This window comes from Diabrotica virgifera, chromosome 4 (assembly GCF_917563875.1).
Source record: "Diabrotica virgifera virgifera chromosome 4, PGI_DIABVI_V3a".
NCBI classification, from domain to species: domain Eukaryota; kingdom Metazoa; phylum Arthropoda; class Insecta; order Coleoptera; family Chrysomelidae; genus Diabrotica; species Diabrotica virgifera.
This window is the reverse complement of record NC_065446.1, coordinates 10,677,527-10,703,286: the sequence shown is the minus strand read 5'-3', so window position 1 is coordinate 10,703,286 and position 25,760 is coordinate 10,677,527. Positions and strand designations below refer to the sequence as shown.

Genomic DNA, 25,760 nt, shown 5'->3' with positions numbered 1-25,760 from the left:
TGTTGTTTTGGTGGATGTTTTCAATGGTTTTTATGATATCTAGGGGGACTTCTCTATTATACAGAACATGGATTACATCTTTGAGTCTTATTCTGTCAAATGCTTTCTTCTAGTCAGACGTAGAAATGCTGGTCTATTATACTCTGGTGATTTCTCAGTAATTTGCTTTATGACCAATATTGCATCTCTGTACACGATCTTCCAGTACGAAAACCCTGTTGTTCATATGCTAAACTTATCCTTTGATTCAGTAGTTCTTGGAGAATTTTAGTTGTAAGTTTAAGGGTAGTATTTAATAAGTTGATACAGAAAACAAGTAGTTTTATGGCTGCCTTTATCTCCTTTTTTAAATAGTAGAATTAGTTCTCTCGTTCTCCATTCTTCCGGTATTTTATTGTGTTTTATGATTTTGTTAAGCGTCATCGCTACAATGGAAAGACTGTATGGCAGGATCCTCAGGAACAAAATAGAGAAAAATATAGAAGGTAAAATCGGAGAAGAACAAGCAGGTTTTACAGCAGGGAAATCATGTCTAGATCATATCCATACAATACAACAGACAATAGAGAAAAAAAGAGCTAAGAACAAAGATGTACACATGGCGTTTATAGACCTTAGGAAGGCATACGACACCGTGCCAAGGAAAGAACTGTACAAAGCAATGACTAAAATAGGGATACCACCTAACCTAACACAAGCAATCAAAAACATGTACAGTGGAAATGAAGTAAATATAAAAATCGGAAACAAGGTAGTTGCTAACTTCAAAACAACAAAAGGATTACTACAGGGATGCCCAACGTCACCGACTCTATTTAAAATATTTTTAGAACACGCACTAACAACTTGGAAGACAAAGTGTAGGGGTATGGGAATACCGATAAGGGACGATTATCTCTACACATTGTGTTTCGCAGACGATCAGGTGGTGATGGCTCAAGATGAAGAGGATATCAGTTACATGGTAAGAAAACTAAAAGAGGAATACAAAAAGGTGGGCCTGGAAATAAATATGAAGAAAACGGAATCCTTAGTAATATCGGAAGAAGACGTAAAAAACTTAGAAGTAGAAGAACAAGTTGAAATAAAAGGAACGAAGAATTTTAAATATTTGGGCTTTATAATGTCGAAAAGCGGAACAACAGAAGCAGAAATAAAAAGTAGATTGGGACAAACAAGATCTTGCATCAGACAACTCCATAATGTAATCTGGAATAAAAACATCAAGGGAAAAACAAAAAGAATGATATACCAAACAATAGTAAGAAGCATCATGACATATGCCGCAGAAATTTGGGTCATAAACAAAAAAACCCAAAAAAGCATTCTGGCAACCGAAATGGAATACTGGAGAAGATGCTGTGGTCTCACCAGAAGAGACAGAATAACAAATGAGGAGATAAGGAGAAGAATGCAAGTGGAAAAAGATGCCCTGCAATATATAGACGAGAGAAGACTGAAATGGTACGGCCACGTACGCAGAGTAGAAAACACTTGGATAAACAAGGTTGCAGAATGGAGCCCAAGAGGAACGAGAAGAAGAGGACGACCTAGAAGATCTTGGAAAAATGAAGTCGACGAAGCCATGTCTAAGAAAGGATTGGAAGACGGAGACTGGGAAGATCGAAAAAAATGGAAGTCCTGGCTGACGGAAGGGAAACGGCATTAGCTGTAGACAACCCTTTATATATATATATATATATATATATATATATATATATATATATATATATATATATATATATATTTATTTTTAGCATCTCATGACGTCCCCCCATGTTAAACCGTAGTCTCTCGTGGCTTCCAGGTCTTCGTGAACTCCGATATACGGTTGCCACGAGGACTTTCCCTAAAATGTATCGCAAATGAAAGGTACCACTTCCTACAATGCTTACACAAAATATTGGCCGGACGTCCTCAGTCACGTTATCTGTATAATAATATACACATTACTTGGAGCAATTGCCGTCAGGCGCGCCATGTTCGCTTGCTGTATATCTAAAATCACTTTAACGGTTTTGATGGCATCCAAATATATATTTATTCAGTTTGCGGTTGTGGTGGTCTCCGTATATTTGAGTTTATGTCCTCATGGCTTCCACTGCGCTGTTGCCACCTTAAATGTTGGAATTTAGACTTCGGATATTTTTATAATTGATTATTGTAGTATGTTGAAAAAAATATTGTTGTGATATATTAATGATATTTTTTTGTATAATTAACAATGTATTTTTTTCACTGCAAAAATAAAAAATTAAAAAGTATGTTCATTAAAATTGATGAATTTATCATAACCAGTTGCCGAATCTGCTGGTCTAATTGCTCAATTGTAACATATTATAGAAGTGTTAAAATTGAATTCTTAATTTTTTATTACAAAATTTTTACCTCGACAGCGTAGGGTACAAGAGGACGGCTTAAGTAAAGTAAGTACAAAATTTTTAATAATATATTTTGTTCAACTAATAGGTGCAAAGGTGTCTGGAAAATAATAAAAATGTTTAAAACATTGCTTACTTATTTCATACACTCAATGTATTTTTTTTATGTAAGGATATAGAAAATAATATTTTGAAAAATATTTAAAATATAGTAAGTAAGTCTTAAATTTTACATTACATAAAGTAGTTAAGTCTGCTAGTCTACAAAATTAAAAACAAATAGAATACTTAAAAAAAATTAAAGCACTCATGCCATACCAAACGAACTACGTTCTTACATATTTTAAAAAGAAAAATATTTAATTTTGCCCACCCCGACTAAACTATCGGCAGGTAAAAAGTCTGCAGTATGCGGGGGCCCTACTATTGAAATAAATTAGAAAATTAAAATAAACTTATCTACCATTATGAAATTCTAATTTGACACAAAAAACTGTATCCTGGATTAAGAACAAGTGTGTAGAATACTCTCGTGAATTAAGAAGCGTTTCTACTGTAGGGTGACCATATCATAAATTTGAAAAAAACGGGACACATCCAAGCAGCAGTAGCGCACCTATAATTTTTCTCTGGGGGGAAGGGGGTTGGCTTGGGCGTCGAAATTTTTTTCTATATTTTGTGAAAGACAAGTTACATTTTCCTGCTATTATTTATATATTTTTCATATGCCCTGGGGGAAAGGGGGTTTAACTCCCAAACCCCCCCTGGGTGCGCTACTGCCAAGAAGGGTTTGGAGCGATACCCAAACAGGGATTGAAACACTGTCTTTTAGCTAATTTGGAACCTATAAATCCTTTTCAATTTTAAATGTGTAATTTACGTACGATCAAGACTGCGAAACACGCAGAAAACTAAAAAACTACGCTAGAATGACGTGGATAAACAACCAATCCGTCAAAACAAAACAGGGAAGAATAAAAAATAGCGAGAAACTCAGCAAACTCAACAAATAAAAAGAAGAAAAATGACGGGTTTCGCTGGAGGACATTAAAAAAGACAGAGAAAACAATCAAATATATCAATTTTACAAAATAGTCAGATAAAAAAATACGTCCAGCATTAAAACAAGAGTACTAAAAAACAAAAAAAAAAGAGAAACCCTGTTTGAAGACAAACAGATCAGCAGAATATGAGAAGAATATTACGAAAAAATACTATTCGGTATGAAGGAAACAGATGAAGAAGAACAAGATACCCAACAAACATTTTAAGTTGATTTAACGTTTCATCAGCTAATTTTAGAAGCTTGCATGTTGAACAAAGGTAGTCGATTAATTTGTTTATGCATCTGTTCAGTTTCTAAACAGGCGAAAAAGGAGGAGATAATCAGCTTAAAGCTGAATAAAGTAGCATTTATAAGCGCTTCTTCAACTTTTATATGGCTATTCATATTGCTACTGTACCACTTCTGCAAAATGAAGAAATACTTATTCAGTTTCTAAACAGCTTTACTTTCAGCCTTTGTTCAGCTGCTTTTGACCAATTTTCTCGTGTTATATAATTTGTTTCCTTGCTGAAAAGTAGCTTTTGCAGATATTATACAGTCTATTTTTCAACTCTTCTTCAGCTTTTTATAAATAAAACAAAAATGTTTTTTTTTATATATTTTTTACGATTTATTATCGACATTAGCTTTCTTTTAACTTCAATTTCACACTTATTTTATTATTTTATTTAAAATCGTAATACTTACTTTTTTTATTTTATAGTGTCTTCTGTGCGATTTGAACCTGCTACCTTTCGATCCATATATCACTGCCTATCCCACTGAGCTAATCTGGCACTTACCAAAAATGTGTATTTTATTGTATAAATGAAAAGCTTTGGAAGCTGAACAACAGCTGAAATAAATTTGAAGAAGCGCTGTTTATTTGTCGAACAAAAGCTGAAAATAATTATCGGAATTTTAGTTGAATAACTTCTGAATACTTGCTACAAAAGTAAACAACGCCACATTCACTAAATTTTAGCTGAATTGAGATTGATTATTAGCAGAACAAAACACTCCTGGGATTTACCGCGAAAATACTGTCTTGTCTGTAAACGGAGATCAAAATTTATTTGTTTTTCCTATTTTTATAGTGATTTTTGCGTAAGTTTTAAGTCAAAATGAATAATTGTAATCCAGGTAAGTACGTTGTTTATTATTTATTCTTTAAGTATATAAAGTGTTTGTAAAAATGGATATTAATAATTATCAATATTATACATTTAAAAAAACATTTATACATTTAAACAAAAATTATGAGAATAAATGTAGCACTTGATAACATTCCCCCTTTTCTTAATTTCTGGCTGTAAACTTGTCTTTTTTGTATCATTGCTCAATATTAAACTTCTTTCGCCAATTCTATTAACAATTTGATGCAAACTGTTATATATTTCCTCGGCGCAATAATTTTTTTAGTTGAAATAATGTATTCTCAAAATGGTACGTAGATATTGTAAAAAGTTGTCCAAATATATTAACATCATCAACCACATGTTCTAAGTTATAAATGTTGCTTGTAATAAATTGTACGCCATAAATAATCTTAAAATCATCTATATATTTTTCAAACATTAATTGGGCAACCGAACGATTTTCAGCATACATGTCAGAAGAACATATTCTAACAGCAACAAAAAGAAGTAAAAAATGTTTATAAACGTCAGTGTTCAACACATCTTTTAAAATAACAATTCCAATATAATTAAGAAAATTGCGCCATTCTACTCCTTTCCAGTATGCCAGGCAATCTAATCCTCTTGTGGAACGATGAATTTCAGATGGAAGTTTCACAGATATTAAATGTTTGGAGATCCTCTCAATATCACGAGCACATAGCTTACTTGAGAAACCCATAGAACCATCTTTCCATCCTGTTAGACAACGCTTCATCACACCTAGCTCTAAAAGATGTAGTTCATCTGCTACTATAAAATCCTGCACCATGTCAACTTCGGAAATTTTCAAAATTGGTGACTCTTGCCCTTTATGGTGCTTACCATAATGTTTACTTCTGAATTTTGCATCAGTTCTAAGAGGACATTTTATATCAGGAAATACAACAGTTCGAGAAAGATAAGAATATTCGCCTTCAGTAGTGCATTTAAGGCATCCATTAATCCCATTGAAATTGACTACACCTGTAAAATAAACTAGTCAATTTAAGCAATAATTAAAAAAAACAGATACCTTTAATAAATGCCCGTGCAGGTGAATCGCAGATAAAGCATCTAATTTTTATGTGAATCATATGCCCATTAACACAGAGTCCATTTGATTGCAGCCGCTTAACATCCTCAACAAAAGGCTCCAAAAATTCCTTTATATCTAGAGGCTTGTTATTTCCATGGAAAATGCCAACAATCATAGGTTGTATATCAGGCATTTCATATATGCTACATAAAATTGGCCAAAACTGACGTTTGGAACTTTTTTTTATATTGGCAACCCATCTATATTTACATTGAGCTGTATTAACATGTCTTTTGACAAGTTTTTAAAAGTGTTCGTTAGACAAACGTCAAGACCTTGATGCCAATAATATTCTCCACCCTGTATAACTTTACAACTTTTTTTCGTATTTTGTGGCATTTTTAATAATGTTCTAGCATCGATAAATAAACTAGAATCATACTGTCTCTTGATTATTTGTAGGAGATCTTTTAGAGCTGCATGTGTAATATTATGTCGGATTGCCCAATTTCCTAATTCGGTACTTAAACAAGGCAATAATTGCGTTTCAGTATCTTCTGTTTTAAAAATGTCTTCATCAATAAACTGGTCACCATCATCTGATGTTTCACTGGTTTTCATTAGATTATCGTCAAGATCACTTGATGTGCTAGAAATACACTCCTGTTCTTTAGAACCTATGTAACAAATTATTTTTTATTTAAAATATACTCACAAAATTAAAACAAAATTACCTGATCCTGATGCTGTGTCGTTAGCTTTTGAATGAGAAGAAACACTACTTGGTGCATATAGATTTTTTAAAAACTCTTCATAATTTGAACGGTTTACCTTTAATTTTCGGTAATAATGGCCAGATTTTTTTATTTTTTTTAAATTTTGAATTGATTTTTTATCCATATTTTTTAAATATTAAGTAAAGCACAGTGTATATCTTTTATCTAAATAATTAAAATTATATAGCAAATATAAGCAACTGTATAATACTTAATAATCATCAGCTGCAGAAGCCATTTTTCATCGAACTTAAGTATACACCTTTTGCAACGAATATGAACGATTTAATTAAATTAAGCTCCTTTTCAGCTTTATATCAGCTTTTATAAAGTTGCTGATTAAAAGTACTTACAAAAGTTCTGGACAAGCACTATTTCAGCCCAGAATATAACTGAATAGAGAAGGTTGAATAATGTATTATGAACTGACTTAAATAGCGCTTCCCCAGCCTCTTGTTCAGTTTTTTTTACATTATTGATCAAAAGTAGACAAAAATTCTGCAGCAGCGCTAGTTCAGCTTAGCATTCAGCTGAATAAGAAATGCTGAATACTATAATACAAAGTGCCTTAAATAGCGCTTCTCCAGTCTAATATTCAGCTTAAGTCAATTGGCTGCAAAAGGGCTTACAAATAACCTGAAGCAGTGTTTGTTCGACATATTAAACAGCAAAATAGCTTAAACAGCCTTTGTCACTTTTATGCGACTACTAATCAGCTGCAGTACTCAGTATTTAGCTTGACCAGCTATTATATGTTTGTTGGGTAACAACGAAGTAGAAATATTCACAGAAGAAAACGTACAAAAACAAATATTAAAAACATAGAAAACGGAAAAGCAGCAGAAGAAAATGAAATAACAGTGGAATAAAATACAGAGGAAGAGAATTACATAAGGAAATATACCAGCTAATACAACAAAAAATATGAACAAAACAGACTACCAGCCGATTGGAACGCAGATATTATAGTAGGTACCTATATACAGTAAAACCCCGCAAATCCTAATTGGGGGGACAGCCTGTTCCGATTCCGAAAAGTTGGGATTATCCGAAAGTTAGCCTAACTAATAATTGAAAGTTTACTTTGTCGTTGATTTTGAGTCGCTGTGCCTGTCTCTCTCCCTCTTCCACCCATCTCAGATTGATGTTACTGATGCAGAGCCAGTGTCATCATTTGTGCTTAGTCGTTAACTCCATGGCTTGATTTCTAATTTGAATAAGCTCCATTTTTCCCCGTTCCCCTATACAAGATGGATGAGAAAACCAAGAAGAAAGTGTAATTACAGAATGGATTGAAGCTGACGACAAATGGAGCGAAGAATTTACGGATGAATACATTGTAGACTTGGTTTAACCACAAGGCAACCCTAATGACTAATGAAGATGAAGAAAGCGAGGAAGAAGTTTCCCTGTCATATTGGGCGTCACACGCAGATGCCACTAAAGCTCTGGGTTACGTGGAGCATAACTCTGCTGCGTTACCAGTAGATGTAATGTTTATGTGTAAATAGTTTATCATCACTGCGTCAATTCGCTACACTTCCATGCGTCAGAAGAAAGTTACGGAGTCAAAGACCTGTTAAACGTAGATTGTGCAATTTTCTGGTTTTACTCTGTATAATAAACATGTTTCTAAGTTTTTGCCTTGAATTTTTTTCACTTGCCGTTGGTCCGGATTTGCCGAACGTTAGGATTAGCGGGGTTCTGATTTGCGGGGTTCTACTGTATATAAAAAAGGAGATCGGAAGGAGTGCGAGAATTACAGAGCAAGCACTTTATTTAACACCACATATAACATTCTAGCAAACATACTAAACATAAGACTTGAATCATGCGCTAAACGAATATTAGAAGAATACCAGAACGGGTTCAGACCGGGAAGGTCGATGATTAGTTCCATACATACAGTGGAGCAAATAGGTAATTCAAAAATCGAGAGAATAAAACAGAGAAATACACCTAATATTCATGGATTTCAAAAGTGCTTTGATACAATCAATCGGAAGAAAATGATGGGGGAGCTAGAGAATGTTGGAATCCCAGAAAAATTAAGACATGCTAACAGTGAGCCTAAAGAATACCAGAGCAAGGATCAGTTTCAACGGAACAACTTCTAAGAAGATTAATGAAAACAAAGGTGTGAAACAAGATGACTCTATCTCGCTACGACATGATTTAATCTTATATTGAAAGTAATCATGAGAAGGACAAACTGTGCAAAAAAACATTACAGATCAACTTTAACTAGTAGCATAATGCAGATGATGTAGTCATAATAGAGAAGGCAAAGATGACACTTTCAAAAGCACTTGGAAAATTATATAAGGAAGCGAAGAGAATAGGACTAGAGATAAACAAGCAAAAACAAAATACATGACGGTAGGGAAGGATGACACAATAATTCAGAAATATCTAATAACACAGAATGAGAATAATACTGGGCCACAAAGTAGCAACAGAGAGAGAAATACGAATGAAAACAAATGCCGCAATTGAAGAAAAATTAAAGAGAGAAAATATGGTCAGTTACAAAAAATCAACCAAAAGCAAACATTTGGGACATTTAGGCGTCCCGAGAGACTTTTTCGGGACCCCGGGACAAATCGTTAAAAAACGGGACAATCCCGTTTTTACGGGATGTTTGGTCACCCTATTCTACTGTTATAACGTCCTTCACTTAATCGTAATTGAAAAGTATTTGAAAAAGTTATTTAAAGTGGGTCCTTGTTTTGGTTCTTTATTTAAATTTGGTTCTATTCTTGTAATGTTTTCTAAATTTATAATGAGAAGTTTATAACTTTATTAGATAATACCAAATAATAAAATAAAATGAAGGCTGATAATGTGATTGTACGAGGTTGTTACCTTTTCTTAACAAAAAAATGATGACAAGTGAATATTTTGACTTTATGAACCTAATATCATCAATCTTCAAATATTTTTTTTCTCAAAATCATATTCGCACCGTTAACCATAAATCATCGTAGACTAAACAACTAAATTCTTAATTATGTCACCAACTCTGTGTCGGCATGTATTAAAGATATAATGTGTTCTCGATTACTCAGCGGTGCGACGTCGACGCCCTGGTCAAATTATTTATCTACAATCTACAGACACGTCTTCAAATCAGTATTTGAATTGAAATTGTTTATGATAATGAAAACATTTTATATTTATTCGTATATTTACTACTTAAATAATTAAACATTAATTATTATTTTTATATAATATTTTATGTATAAATGGAGACTAGTTGCAAAACTAAACAACGTAGTAGATAGAAACGCAGAAGCGATATACGAGGAGGTAAAGAAAGCCATTCATGGAGCAGCAGAAGAAGGGCTAGGAAAAAAGGAAAACATAAAAAGAGAATACCCAGAATAGTGGTCACAAGATCTAGAATCCTTGATAGAAAACAAAAAGAAAGTTTACCAGACATGGTTAGTTTCACAAGACGGTGAAGATAGAAAGATATATTATGCCCGGTTAAACAGAGAAGTGAAAAGGAAAGTTGCAGAAAGAAAAAACGAAATGTGGTAAATGAAATGCGCTGAATTGAATAGATATATATGAGAGGAACGAAAGTATCTGAAGTTTGGCAAACCCTTAGAAATTTAAGAACAGACGAAAAGCATAATACTAACGTACATTTAATTAAAATGGATCAATGGAAAGAGCATTATAAAATGTTACTAACAGAGGATAGACCGGAATTTATAGAAAACACTGAGTCTGATCAAGAAGAAATAACTACAAATATAGAAATGATCACTAAAGAAGAAGTTAGGAAAGCTATGAAACTATGAAAAATGGGAAAACAACGGGACCTGGAGGCATACCTATTTATAGAACTGGTGAAATATTGCTCAGATTTGCTAATAGAGAAAATTACAGATATTTTCAATAGCTGTCTTATAAAGGGATATAATATCCCGAAAGATTGGGAAATGGCTTTTATAAGCTCAGTACATAAGAAGGGATGTAAAAGAACATGTAGCAATTATAGGGGTATTAGTGTAACCAGTTCTGGGGGAAAGCTGTATGGTAGAGTTTTAAAAATAAGAATCGAGATGTTTTTCCCAGACATCGAAGAGCAAAGTCGATTTCGCGCAGGATGATCCTATTTAGGCAATACCTTTGTATTACAGCAATTGGTAGAAAAGATAATGAAAAGAAATTTGACAACTCATCTAATGTTTGTAGATCTGGAAAATGCTTACGACAGTGTGCCAATAAACAGGATGTTTAAAGTGCTCCAAGAATCTGGTTTAGATAACACGTATGTAAATGCTCTTTATAACATATACAAAAATTCGATTAGTAGGATAAAAATAGGAGACAATTTATCAAAACCCTTTAAAACATCTAAAGGTCTACGACAGGAATGTTGCCTCTCTCCTACGCTGTTCAAAATTTACATCCAAAAAGCGCCACAACTACGGATTAAAAAGTGCTCAAGAATGGGAATAGAAATTGGAGAGGACTGCCTGTATACTTTGCTATTTGCAGATGACCAAGTACTAGTGGCAAATGATGCAGAAGTCATAACATTCATGACAAGAAAGCTAATCGAAGAATACGTTAAATAGGGATTAAAATTAAACATAAATAACACGGAACATCATATAGTTGGAGGAAAACCAGAAAATATTCCAGTTGAAGACGGTATTATAAACAGCTGTAAAGAATATAAATATTTAGGAACCGTTATTGACGAAGATGGTAGCACAGAAAAGGATATCTATAAAAGAATAATTCAAGGACGAACGGCTATCCAAAAATTAAATTCTGTATTATGGTCAAAAAATATCAGGATGACAACAAAGATAAATCTCTATCACAGTATAGTAGAACCAATCACAACATATGGCGCAGAATGTTGGCAGATATCACAAAGAAACAGAGACAAACTGAAAGCACTAGAAATGGACTTTCTACGAAGATCGTGCAGAATCTCTCGATTGGACCACATAAGAAACGAAGTAGTTAGGGAACGAGCAAAGGTTAAGCGTAGCATTGACAACAGAATTGAATTCCGGCAACTGATTTGGTATTGATACGTTAAACGAACGAACAATAAACGATGGCCAAGAAAGATCCAAGCTTAGACTACTCCAACAACTAGACGAAGACGAGGCAGACCTCGTAAATCTTGGAAACAAGGAATAATGGATGTCATGCGAAAAAGAGAAATAGAAGAAGAGGATTGGCAGGAGAGACAAAACTGGAGATTGAAGTGCAGGAAGCAGCCAGAGCTGTAGGGCCCTCGCTATATATAATATATTAATATTTTTGCACGGCTTGCGGGCCTCATAGCTACGCGCGCCCACCTATTCCGACTAATAGTTAATCCGGCACTGTATATTATATAACTAAATCTGTTTAAAATTTAGAGACACGCAAGAAATAGCTACTTGGCATTACCTAGTAGTTACCTACCAACTAAAATTTTAATAACCTTAAAAGTTTACCGTAAATAGAAAATAATTAATAAAGTGTAATAACAATATAAGCAATAACAATGTAAGCAATAACATAATAACCACTATAAAAATCTGATACTGATATAGCAAAGACCAGAATTCAGCATTGATGGAAACGAACAAAAAATAATGACCACAGAGGAAGAAAAAATAGTCATAACAGACAAAGAGATGAAACCAGCAATAAATTCCATGAAAAACAATAAAGCGGAAGGACCAGGAGGAATTGTAGCGGAACTCATAGGCGTAACCAGGGTGGGTTTGGGGGCTATAACCCCCCCATTTGGATGGACTTTGAGCTCTATACGCTAAACACCATACCCCTCAGAGACCTTCCAGTAGTTGTAACCCCCCCCCTTTCCAGTAGTTTTAACCCCCCTTAGCATCATCCCGATTACGCCTATGGTGGAACAAATCAAATATGGAACAGAGAAATTAAGAAGAATGATATGCCGAATCATGGAAAGAACAATAAATGGAGAGGACATCCCTAAACAATGATAAGAATCCTACATAACATCAATATACAAAAAGGGAACAGAAAAGATTGCGAAAATTACAGGAGGATAAGCGTCATCACTACAATGGGAAGACTGTATGGCAGGATCCTCAGGAACAAAATAGATAAAAATATAGAACGTAAAATCGGAGAAGATCAAGCAGGTTTCACAGCAGGGAAATCATGTCTAGATCATATCCATACATATAATACAACAGACAATAGAGAGAAAAAAAGAAGAGCTAAGAACAAAGATTTACACATGGTGTTTATAGACCTTAGGAAGACATACGACACTGTGCCAAGGAAAGAACTGTACAAAGCAATGACTAAAATAGGGATACCACTTAACCTAACACAAGCATCAAGAACATGTACAGTGGAAATGAAGTAAATATAAAAATAGAAAACAAGGTAGTTGCTATCTTCAAAACAACAAGAGGATTACTACACGGCTGCCCAATTCCCAACGTTACTAACTGTATTTAAAATATTTTTAGAACACGCACTAACAACTTGGAAAACAAAATGTAGGGGTATGGAAATGGGAATACCGATAAGAGACGATTACCTCTACACATTGTATTTCGCAGACGATCAGGTGGTTATGTCTCAAGATGAAGAGGATATCAGTTGCATGTTGCAGAGGATATCAGTTGCAGAAAACTAAAAGAGGAATACAAAAGGTGGGCCTGGAAATTTATGTGAAGAAAACGGAATACTTAGCAATATCGGAAGAAGACGTCAAAAACTTAGAAATAGAAGAACAAGTAGAAATAAAAGGAACGAAGAATTTTAAATATTCGGGCTTTATAATGTCGAAAAACGGAACAACAGAAGCAGAAATAAAAAATAGATTGGGACAAACAAGATCTTGCATCAGACAACTCCATAATGTAATCTGAAATAAGAACATTAAGGGAAATAAAAAAAATGATATACCAAACAATAGTAAGAAGCATCATAACATATGCCGCAGAAATTTGGGTCATAAACAAAAAAGCCCAAAAGAGCATTCTGGCAACCGAAATGAAATACTGGAGAAGATGCTGTGGTCTCACCAGAAGAGACAGAATAAAAAATGAGGAGATAAGGAGAAGAATGCAAGTGGAAAAAGATGCCCTGCAATATATAGAAGAGAGAAGACTAAAATAGTACGGCCACGTACAAGTACGGCCACGTACAAGTACGGCCACGTACAAGTACGGCCACGTACAAGTACGGCCACGTACCGTACGGCCACGTACGCAGAGTAGAAAATACTTGGATAAACAAGGTTGCAGAAGCTATTATAAGAAGACCTTAGGATAGAAGAAGATTTTTTGAACTTAAATACAGTCGGAAAAATGAAACAATACCCATGAACGATCACATCAATCACTTATTGTGTATTTGCTATCTTTTTCTATTACTAACGTTTGTTATTTATAGAAAAAGACAGCAAATACAAAATAAGTGAATGAGGTGATCGCTCATGGGTATTCTTTCATTTTTCCGACTGTATTTAAGGTCAAAAAATATTCTTCTTTTTTCTCAAAATGTTATTTTATGCAATTTTACAGTGATTTGGTGTTTATTTAACCAAATTTGCATTTTCTATCGTAAAGTATCAATGGAAAACATTGTTAAAAAGAAATTGTAATATGTAATTGTAAATAGTTTCAATAGTAATTGTAAATAGTAAATAGTAAAATTAACAGGAACAGTTTCAGTTTCTACCATTTTTGTCGAAAAGTTAAAAATTGAGATATTGAGCAAAACAGGTTCTCGTTTAAAATCAAGATGGCGGCTAACGTAAAGAAGGAATTCATTCGTGATTTTAAATTTAGGCTACTATTGACTCCCCTAAAGGTTAGAAAAATAAAATTTTGGGCAGCTCGGCATGCAAGGTCAAATGCTATTACGACTGGACTAATATACTTTTGAGTTTGATATTACTGCATGTAACTTTTTTGGTATTGCAATATAATTCAAATCCTTCCAACTATGTAAAGTCCTATATTTTGGCTATCTGTGAGCAAATTTTCAGCCAAATCGATGACGATGTATTTTGGGAATGGAGAAAAATGTAAAAAACGGTATTTTAACGTTTTCTACACTATAAAATTTGATCAAAACCTTGTTTTGAATCAAAATAACGTGTTATAATGCCATATGATGACAGTTTTGAGTCCCTTCTATTAAAATATTATGTTTTTCATTGATACTTTGTCACAGAAATTTGTATTTGCAAATTTGTTTAAATAAACACCAAATCACTGTAAAATCGCATAAAATAACATTTTGAGAAAAAAAGAAGAAGATTTTTTGACCTTAAATATCTTATTTTTACGTCACGCAGAAGCTATATACCAATTTTCAGACAAATCGGAGATCCAAAATTTTTTGCCTGAGTGATTTGACATGGAATGTACCTTACATAATCTTCTATTCTCCATATTATTTGTTTTTAGTGTAACATTGGCCATTACCATTAAAAATCTAATTCTATTAAACCGTTTGATGATGCAAATACAAACTTTGTGAAACCGGTCAAGCAAAATACAACTACCTAATTATAAAATTATAATTTTTCCTGTTCATTCACATACAGAGCAAGTGTTTAAAGAAAAAATTTAGGATTCTAAAAGATTTTTATATATAAAACCGATTTTCTATGACAAAACGCCAAAATAGCAAAAGATATAAATAGAATTTGTCTGGGTTCTTTAACTAAATTCTCACGTAAACACGACCAAGGTTAAATATTTTACCGGATACCATAAGTTCATTGTTGCCAGTATAACGGATGCCAAAACGAGCGCGAAGTGTATAGTATTATTGTTTGTATTCTGTCTTCATGCATTCTTTGTACGTGACCAAACCATCGTAGTTGTATTTCGTTAATTTCATCATTTATTGTATGTGTGACGTTCATTATTTCTCGTATCCGTTAATTGGTGACATGTTCTCTTCTTGATCTTCCTGCAGCCCTTCTCCAGAAATCCATTTCGGTGACCTCTAACATTCATTTTGATTTTTCCTTCATATGGCATACTTCGCAGCTGTATGGTATAATGCTTTTCACTACTGCGTTATAGATCTTTTTCTTGTTTTGGTTGTTTATCTTCTTGTCCCAGAGTACTGAGTTTAGGAGCGTAATTGCTTTCCTGCCCTGAGTATTTCGTTCTTTAACGGCTCCGTCCAGTGTTCCATCATTCGTGATTTTCATATTCATACCCAGGTATTTATATTCGTTACATTTACTGATTGTTTCTCCTCCTTCTATAGTCGAGGAAATGAAGCATTTTGACTCGCAATTTTTTTGTCCAGCATGGAATTACTTGAAATTTTCACAGAAGGTAGGGAATAGTCCAAGGATCATTTTCTATATCATGCCGCTGTATAAAAAAATTTAATACATTCCTCACTTTAAGAACTAAACTAATGTTATATCAAAGTTATTAAAGAGTTATTGGCAATTTAATGTGTATTTTTTTCGACGAGTACTCAAATCTAAGTATTCAAGCTTAAATAACGGGAAAACGATGCAATCTATAAAATGTACCTGCTAAACATTTGTCAAAGTACTTCAGAATACCTATCAAATGAGCTTCGAAGCAAGTTAAAAGCGTTAAAATTAAGCAAGTTATGATGAAAATAAGAGAACCCTTTGGAATTTTTTAAGAAAAAGTGAAAAATCAATCATACGCGATTTCCACAAAAAATAAAATCTATAATAATCCTTATAAGAACTTCTTCATATTAGCATAAGTAATGATTTCAATAATTTTGACCGGTTTAAAATGCATATTTTTGAAAAAAAGGTATAATTTAAAAAAATTATAATTTTTAAAATTATTGTAATTTTTATATTCTTTTGATAATAACTCCAAAAATATTCAATACACGTAAAAATAATATATAACCAAATTTTAGATTTTTTTGTGACAAATACTTTACCTGTTTTATTATTTCTACAGGGTAAAAAATAACCGAGATAGAAACGTTTAAATCTTAAATTTTGCTGTGAGAACCATGCAACCGGGGCCATTTAACGTTTTATTTTTAAAAAAGTAAGGAGTTTAAGAGATTAAGTTTAACTTGGTGAAATAGCTCTTGAAATTAGCTTTTAAACGGTTTTCAGATGAACCTGACATCGTAAAAATGAACGGAGTTTTTAAAAAAAAACAGTAACATTTTTTGGAGACATTTTTAAAAGATAAATTTTGAAAACATTTTGGAGCATAAATTTTAATGCTATCAACATGTTCGGGGTCTCATTTGATATATATATATTTTTAAGTACTTTGACAAATGTTTAATAAGTTTATGTTATAAAATGCATCATTTTCCCGTGATTTCAGTTTGAATACGTAGATTTTTTTACTCGCCGAAAAAAATATACATTCAATTACCTATAACTCACTTTTAGTTAACACTAAAAGGTTTTTCTAGTAAGGAGTTTATTTCATTTTTTATAGCTTCAATTTTAGTAATAATAACTTTTTTTGTAAAAACTTATAGTTTTTGAGTTATTGATGAAGAATCGGTTTAAACATGCATTTTTCTCAAGAAATATTAAAATCTTTGATCTTTAATAACTCAAAAAGTTTTGATTTATTTTAATAACTTTATATAATAAATTTTGCTTAGAATTTGCTTCTCTATCGAATTATGGGGTTATTTTTAATAAAATAATTTTCACCCCCGAGAAGGGGTGGCATCCAACCCCAGGGTAAAAGCGCAAGTTGGCACCATGTCACCTTTGTTCCTTGAGATAGCCTCTAACCACTCACCAATTTTCATACAAATCGATGGAGGTTCAATGAAATCGGAGGTAATAGCTCATATCCACCTTCAGTGACTCCACTATAGAGGGTTTTTTGAGAATACCTCGAAAAATATGCATTTAATCAAAAAAACTGTAGATATCAAAAATGCATCTTTTAGTAACACAAATTAAATTAAACTTAAATAATCTTTTTAAGTATAATGATAGACCTTTCAAAAAATAATAATATCAAGCTCCTAGCATGAAAATTAAGCGACTTATGATCAAAAAATGTCGGTACCTGCTATTCTCTATGAAAAAATCAGTGAAAACAACCCCCTAACTACCCTACTGATTAAAAATTGGTCTTCACCTTTCTGTAATTCCCTTTATATTCGTATTATCAATACACCCAAGAAGTTTGACCTATTTAAAAGGCCCAATTTTAGAAAAAGTGGAGTTTAAAGAAAAATTGACTTTTTGCAATTTCCTATTTGTCACCTTTTACTTCAAAATATCTCCGAAAATACTGGAGATACGAAAAAAAATATGGACTACTAAATTGTAGCTTATTATTTAATAAGTAAAATTCCCTTGTGCATAGATTTTCATTACAGTGAACAGTTAGCGAGATAAAGCTATTTAGTAGATCAGATGTAGAAAAAAGGATAGTAAAGGCACAATATGCACTCATTATATAATCATAATGCATTAAGGAAAAACTGGAACACACGCGATATATCAGAATTAACCAAAATCAAATTATTTACAGGAAGAGACAACTAGCAAAAAATTACAAACCTTTATAAAAAATCGTTGAGGAAAATCCTAAAAATATACTGGCCAGATAAAATAAAAAACATAGATCTACGGAGAAGAACAAAACAAGAGAAAATAACAGTCACGATTAAAAATAGGAAATGGAAATGGATTATAGGGACTCTGAGGAAGGATCGAAATAATATCACCAAACAAGCACTTAAATACCAACCAGACGAAAGAAGAAGAAGAGGAAGACCTGATAATAGCTGAAGAAGAACTGTAATAAGAGATCATGAAAGAATTGGCCTGAGATGGAGAGACGTCCAACAGAGAGCGAGAAACAGAGAGCAATGGAAAATACTTGTATAGCAAATTTCGAAAGAATAAAACAGAAAAGGATGCGCTGGGAAGGGATTACAGGAAGAGATAGAGAGAGAGAGAGAGGGAGAGAGAGAGAGAGAGAGAGAGAGAGAGAGAGAGAGAAACAATACCGATTATTTATCAAAATAAAATTTAATAATATACCTAACCTAACCTATCGAAAGGCTCATCAAACAATTATTAACTTTAAAAAATAAACAGTTGTCAAGGGTATATAGTGGTATTGCTAAGTATATTACATTATAACTTATTCCATCGAAATCTTCCGAAATCCATAATCTTCTTCCATCGAAATAAAATAGAAAATTTAAAAGTTTAGAAAATACATCTTTCATAACTACACCCAAGAAATACGTTTTTCTAACCTGATTTAAGAGTATAAAAAAACGAAAACAAACAATTTACAGCAAATCCTTATCGTATATCCGAGCAAAACCACCTAATTGGCAAAAGTTATAAATAGAATTTGTCTGGGTTCTACAACTAAATTTGCACATAAACACGACCAAGGTTAAATATTTTACTTGATATTATAAGTACATTGTTGCCAGTATAACGGATGCCAAAGCGAGCGCTAACTGTATGAAATTATTCTTGTTAATATACACGCTGTATATTGATCGGAAGTCACGAAGAGTCAAAACTATACAGAAGCCACGAGGGACGCAAATGCAATATATATATATATATATATATATATATATATATATATATATATATATATATATATATATATATATCCACCTGAAATGGTGGATGTGTGAATTGTTCGTAAGGGGATTTTTCCACATTCTCTATTTCATTTGTTTGATATATATATATATATATATATATATATATATATATATATATATATATGATTTTGTTAATTAATGTTGTTAATTTTTCTGTCATTGCTGCTCCACAGTATTTCAGTAATTCGTTTGGTATTCCGACAAAAAGATATCGAAATCAAAGAAAGAGTATCAGTCAAGGTTTTTTAAAAAAATATTTTGATATATTTTACCTATATGTAAAATTGCCAAGATGATTTGCAGTTAGATGAATTTCAACATCAATCACCGAACCTGCATCATAAGTTGCGGCGATAATTCCTTGGCCGTACTTTCCAGTGTTTTCGTTTTCTTGAGGATGGGGATCTGTATAAGGATCACCACAAACACCACAAAGTTCACCATTTAATTCATTTTGAACCTAAAACAATTCACTCAATTCATTTTGAACCTAAAACAATTCATTTAATTCATTTTGAACCTAAAACGGTCAAAATGACTAAGAACCGTTTAAAGTCGATAAAGGACTTCGACAAGGATGCTGCCTGTCACCGACCTTATTTAAACTTTATATAGATGAAACACTAAAAAAACTGGAATAAGAAATGTAGACAGCTGGGAGTATAATTTGACAACATATCCATAGGGTTTTGTTTGACGATAATCAAATAATTTTAGCAGACGAGAAAGACGACATCGTCTACGTGATGAAAACGTTAGGAAGAAGAATTTAAGAGCTGGAGTTGTGGAGTTTGAAAATTAATTATGATAAAACGCAATACATTGTCATTGGTAACAGAGCAGTAGACCTGCAGATAAATAACAACTCCCCAAAACACATTAATGAATATAAATACTCGGGAGTAACTTTAACAAATACATAATCATATAAACGGATATAATAGATAAAAAAAAAAGGAAAGACAATAACCCGAAAATTATTACGCTCGATTATATGGAGCGACGATATTACAAGCAAAACTAAAGAACAAATCTTTAAAACAATAGTGGAAATCTGCTCATTGTATGTAGTTCAGAGAAATAAGGAAAGAATATCCTGTTGGTGACACAACCTCCTCCAGGCCGAAACCAAATTTTTTGAGTAGTATAGACATCTATAATAATAACCTTAACCTATATATGTTTCCTGCAGCCGAATTTGATGATATACATAGTTATAAGCAAATGAAGATCAAAAAACGGTAAATTTTCGCTGTTTTCGACTATTACCATAAAGTTAAGCATTTTAAACAAATTTGAGAGCAAGAAACTTATAAATCGTATATAAAACTTCAATATGGCGTTCGCAGAATATGTCTATCCTTATCGGTTGCTTAGAAAATTGCAAAATAAATCATAAATTTTGAGTTTTAATAAATATTCATAACTTATGTAAAAATTAACGTAGAACCTTCTTATTACATGCAATGCTGAGACTTCTGGTGATTGAATCATACCCTAAATTTCAAAGCAATTGGTCAAATAGTTTAAAAGTTATTTAATTTGATTATCCCAAATTAATTTTTTTTTTGCAACAGTATGTCAGAAAATGATGAAGTTACAGTAATACTTTGGATAGTTTATGAAAGAAGAAGATTTACACTATTAATTTAATTTTAAAAAAATTACAAAAAAGAGCTCTAAATATTGCAAAACTATTTTGCAAGAACATGTGAATTAAAAAAGGGGGGCTAACTTCGTCCCTAATTGTCCTAGGACAATTGTTTTTCTTTCTAAATGTGTATAAAAATTCAGTCTTTCTAAACATAAAAAAATAATTTTTCCACCTACCTCTACCGAAAGTATACTTTTCCGGACCTGATTGTAGGGAGCGAAGTTGTACTTTTCCTCCCTAGGGAGGAAAAGTAAAAGTGACGTCATGGTATTTCATTCATGAAATATAACTTATTGACGCCCTGTACAATATCTATTTTCTATTATGTAAGTATCTATACATTTTAACGTTTAATTAAAAACATTCTGTATTTTGCAGAATGGTAAAAAACAGTAAATTGTTATTCTGATTTAACAATGTTTACATTAATAATTTGACTTATATTTGACAGTTGGCAGTTATATTCTACCTACTTGTTAGTTTTAGTTCTAATAAATTTTGTTGGTTAGTTACATAAATAAATTAAGTAAAAATGAAAAAATGACTTGTTATTTGAGGAAGGTGGAAAAACCATATGTATAACATGGGAGGAAAGTACCTTTTCCTCCCTTGAATGATTACTGCCCTCCGCTACGCGTCGGGCAGTAAACTTCATTCTCGGGAGGAAAAGTAGCACTTTCCTCCCTTGTTATACAAATAGCTATTTCCACCTACCTCTACCGAAAGTATACATTTCCGGACCTGATTGTAGGGAGCAAAGTTGTACTTTTCCTCCCTAGGGAGGAAAAGTAAAAGTGACGTCATGGTATTTCATTCATGAAATATAACTTATTGACGCCCTGTACAATATCTATTTTCTATTACGTAAGTATCTATACATTTTAACGTTTATTTAAAAACACTCTGTATTTTGCAGAATGGTAAAAAACAGTATATTGTTATTCTGATTTAACAATGTTTACATTAATAATTTGACTTATATTTGACAGTTGACAGTTATATCGTACCTACTTTTTAGTTTTAGTTCTAATAAATTTTTGTTGGTTAGTCACATAAATAAATTAAGTAAAAATGAAAAAATGACTTGTTATTTGAGGAAGGTGGAAAAACCATATGTATAACATGGGAGTAAAGTGCCTTTTCCTCCCTTGAATGATTACTGCCCTCCGCTACGCGTCGGGCAGTAAACTTCATTCTCGGGAGGAAAAGTTGCACTTTCCTCCCTTGTTATACAAATAGCTATTTCTACGGGTAACGGTTAAAAAGTTATTCTAATTGTTTATAAGTAAGCAAAAAATCGACATGTTTTGCAAATTAATTTTACACTGTTTAAAATTACTTTTTGTCATTTTTTTTAATTAAGTTAATAGTATAAATGTTCTTCTTTCATAAACTGTCCGAAGTATTACTGTAACCTCATAATTTTCTGACTTATAGTGTTGCAAAAAAGAATTTGGGATAAACAAATTAAATAACTTTTAAACTATTTGACCAATTGCTTTGAAATTTAAAATATAATTTAGACACAAGAAGTCTCAGCATTCCGTGTAATAAGAAGGTTCTAACTTAATTTTTACATAAGTTATGAACATATAAAAAATCTCAAAATTTATGACTTATTTTGCAATTTTCTAAGCAACAAATAAGGACAGACATATTCAGCGAACGCCATATTGAAGTTTTTTATATGATTTATGAGTTTTTTATTCTAAAATTAGTTTAGAATGCTTCACTTTTTAGTAATAGACGAAAAAAGCGAAAATGTACCGTTTTTTGATCTTCATTTGTTTATAACTATGTATATCATCAAAATCGGCTGCACGAAACATATAGGTAATTAATATAGATATCCATACTACTCAAAAAATTTGGTTTCGGCCTGGAGGGGGATGTGTCACGAAAAAAATCTTATTTCTCTGGACTAATGGCTCAGACACGAGGGTGACATAAAAAAAGAATGTGTGTGTACTTTGTACGCACGTAAGAAGTTATACTTCTATTATATAATTTCAACGAAATAAATATGCTTAACAATTACAATACCAAAAATTAACAATAATAATTACCAAAAATTAACCAAACCTTAACAATACCAAAAATAAAAAAAAATGAATATGAATCGTCCGGGATTTGAACCCGCGATCTCTCGATCTCTGGTCCAATGCTCTACCAACCGAGCTATCAAGTCACGTGCTATTGACGTGTCGGATATAATTACACATCACGGTGACGAATAGATCAAAGTGAAGTATAAAAATAGATATTTTATTATCTTACGCCCGAGGAAGACAAATCCAAAGACACAAAAATTATAATAAATAATACATTTACTAAGAACACTAATATATTATTTTAACGACTTATTTGCGCTGATACATACATAATTTGAAAGATTAGCAACGAACTACATACTGTCAGTCTGCGCATGCGCCAGGAAATTATAAAATTTCACCCTCGATCGTAAAGAAGTATAACTTCAATAAAAGAATGGAAAACAGAATAAATGCAATAGAAATTATGTTATCAACTATTTATAATGGGAAATAAGCCACAATTTTAGCAAAAAAATGATTTTATTAACGTTTCGAAGCCCAAATCGGGTTTCGTTGTCAAAATACAATATACTACTAAAATAAACAAAAATGTTGTTGCTAAGTAAAAAAATTCTTCTAATAATTTATTTAATCTGACTCATTTATATTGGTAATTCAGACGTATATGTATATTATACATTTTAAAGTAGAATACTTTAAAATGATATCGTCAATATTTATTTGATATCAATATTTTTACTAAAAGATAGTTCATTCGATTACATGAAATCAATCCCAACTCAAGAATATCCGTCATAAAAAAATACCATAGCAAGTGATCTGTCTTTAAAAAGACAACCAGATGCAACGATGACAGTAAAATTCTCGTGTTAGAGATTCCATAGTAAATCACGAGGGAAAACCAGGAAAAAACCTCGTGATACTATCCCGACATCGTAACTATTATTTGGTCTTACATTTAATTTACTTTCAAAAAACTAATACCAAATTCTGACTCTAATATGTTTAAATTATAAATAATATTAATAATACATAGATATACAATAAGTAATACTAAAATATAAAATTTGTACTAACTCGATATGTTATTGACTTACTAATCGTGGTATTTTCTTTCTATTGACTTCCTCTTTCAGTATGGGTAACCACATCCTACTGCACTCTACGGAGGAATTTGCGGCACAATTGGTTTCATTTAGCATAATTAGAGCCGCTTCTTTGATTTGTCTCTTTTTATTATCTGATTCTTTTAGGACTATACTTGAATCTCTTTATTAAACTCTATGTTTATTATCCCATACGTGTTGACATATTTGAGATCTATCGAATTCTCTATTTTTAATACAAGACTGATGTTCACTTATTCTAACGTTTAATGGTCTTGAAATTAGAATTAAACCAAGACCATTAAACGTTAGAATAAGTGAACATCAGTCCTTATATTAAAAATAGAGAATTCGATAGATCTCAAATATGTCAACACACATGGGATAATAAACATAGAGTTCAATGGAGAGATTCAAGTATAGTCCTAAAAGAATCAGATAGTAAAAAGAGAAAAATCAAAGAAGCGGCTCTAATTATGCTAAATGAAACCAATTGTTTCGCAAATTCCTCCGTAGAGTGCAGTAGGATGTGGTTACCCATACTGAAAGAGGAAGTCAATAGAAAGAAAATACCACGATTAGTAAGCCAATAACATATCGAGTTAGTACAAATTATATATTTTAGTATTACTTATTGTATTGTATATCTATGTATTATTAATATTATTTATAATTTAAACATATTAGAGTCAGAATTTGGTATTAGTTTTTTGAAAGTAAATTAAATGTAAGACCAAATACTTACGATGTCGGGATAGTATCTGGTTTTCCCTCGTGATTTACTATGGAATCTCTAACTCGAGAATTTTACTGTCATCGTTGCATCTGGTTGTCTTTTTAAAGACAGATCACATGCTACGATATTTTTTTATCACGGATATTCTTGAGTTGGGATTGATTTCATGTAATCAAATGAACTATCTTTTAGTAAAGTCGTCCCAGGAACGCAACTCATAAATATTGACGATATCGTTTTAAAGTATTCTACTTTAAAATGTATAATATACGTCTGAATTACCAATATAAATGAGTCAGATTAAATAAATTATTAGAAGAATTTTTTTACTTAGCAACAACAATTTTGTTTATTTTAGTAGTATTTTGTATTTTGACAACGAAACCCGATTTGGGCTTCGAAACGTTAATAGAATCTTTTTTTGTTAAAATTGTGGCTTATATCCCATTATAAATAGTTGATTATAAAAATGCCACAAGGAAATAGCTTCAAAACAACATTAAGAAATTATGTTTTGGAGAAGAAGCTGCAGATTAACATTAATGGACAAAATAAGAAAAGAACTAATTAGAGAACCAATGAATGTGCAGGATACACTAAATGATGAAATAGAAAAACGAAAATTACTCTGGTATGGACGAAGAACAGGTATATGCGAATAATGAACGAGACCACAATACCGCTAAGAGCTTAGAAAGATAAAGCAAATAAAATGGAGGAAAAGAGAACCTCTTAGATTTCAATGGAACGGACAAATAAAAAGAGCAATAGAAAAAAGAGACCTCACTGAAGAAGACATATACGACAAGAAGAAATTGCGATTGGGATGGGATAAACGGAACGAGATGATGAGTGCCGTTCACAATCTTTAAGATTAAACATATTTTAAAATTTCTGTCTAAAAAAATACTTACATATGCTCCCCCACAGAAAATTTGGTTGTCTTGATAATTTGGTGTTGCCTCTGGATGGAATCTCCACATTGAACTTCTTCCTGGAGGATTTAACATGTAACCGTGACCAGATATTTCGTGTACCAAGTACACGGCAACAAAGAAAACTAATTTAAATGTCATGGTTAGTTTCTTAAGACAAGTTGTTGATACAAAATTTTCTGTTTTACAATGAACACGGAGATAATAGGAAATGTTCCTTGGTGCTCTATACATCTTTATATTTATAATAGATTTGTAGTAA

General features: G+C 32.1%; 2 protein-coding genes across 2 annotated transcripts in view; both read right to left on the bottom strand.

The window, feature by feature from the left end:
• Positions 1-25,760, bottom strand: part of LOC126882921 (uncharacterized) — a 30,503-nt gene extending 4,743 nt beyond the window's left edge. The window contains exons 1-2 of the mRNA XM_050647998.1: positions 25,478-25,760; positions 19,286-19,473 (exon numbers count right to left, since the gene is read on the bottom strand). Coding sequence (XP_050503955.1) covers positions 19,286-19,473; positions 25,478-25,732 — 443 coding nt within the window. The 5' untranslated portion in view covers positions 25,733-25,760. The remainder of the gene's footprint in view (positions 1-19,285; positions 19,474-25,477) is intronic.
• LOC126882919 (uncharacterized) lies at positions 4,565-7,158 on the bottom strand. The gene is made up of 2 exons (XM_050647997.1): positions 5,620-7,158; positions 4,565-5,570 (listed from the first exon to the last, which is right to left on the bottom strand). The coding sequence occupies exons 1-2, from the start codon at positions 5,813-5,815 to the stop codon at positions 4,816-4,818; spliced, it is 951 nt and encodes a 316-aa protein (XP_050503954.1). The 5' UTR covers positions 5,816-7,158; the 3' UTR covers positions 4,565-4,815.

What these genes read in the sequence shown, in the direction of transcription:
- LOC126882919 (XM_050647997.1), bottom strand. Translation starts at nt 5,815, where the DNA reads ATGCCTGATATACAACCTATGATTGTTGGCATTTTCCATGGAAATAAC. An exon ending in TGCACGGGCATTTATTAAAG is followed by an intron (nt 5,571 to 5,619) that starts GTATCTGTTTTT and finishes TTTATTTTACAG; the next exon opens with GTGTAGTCAATTTCAATGGG.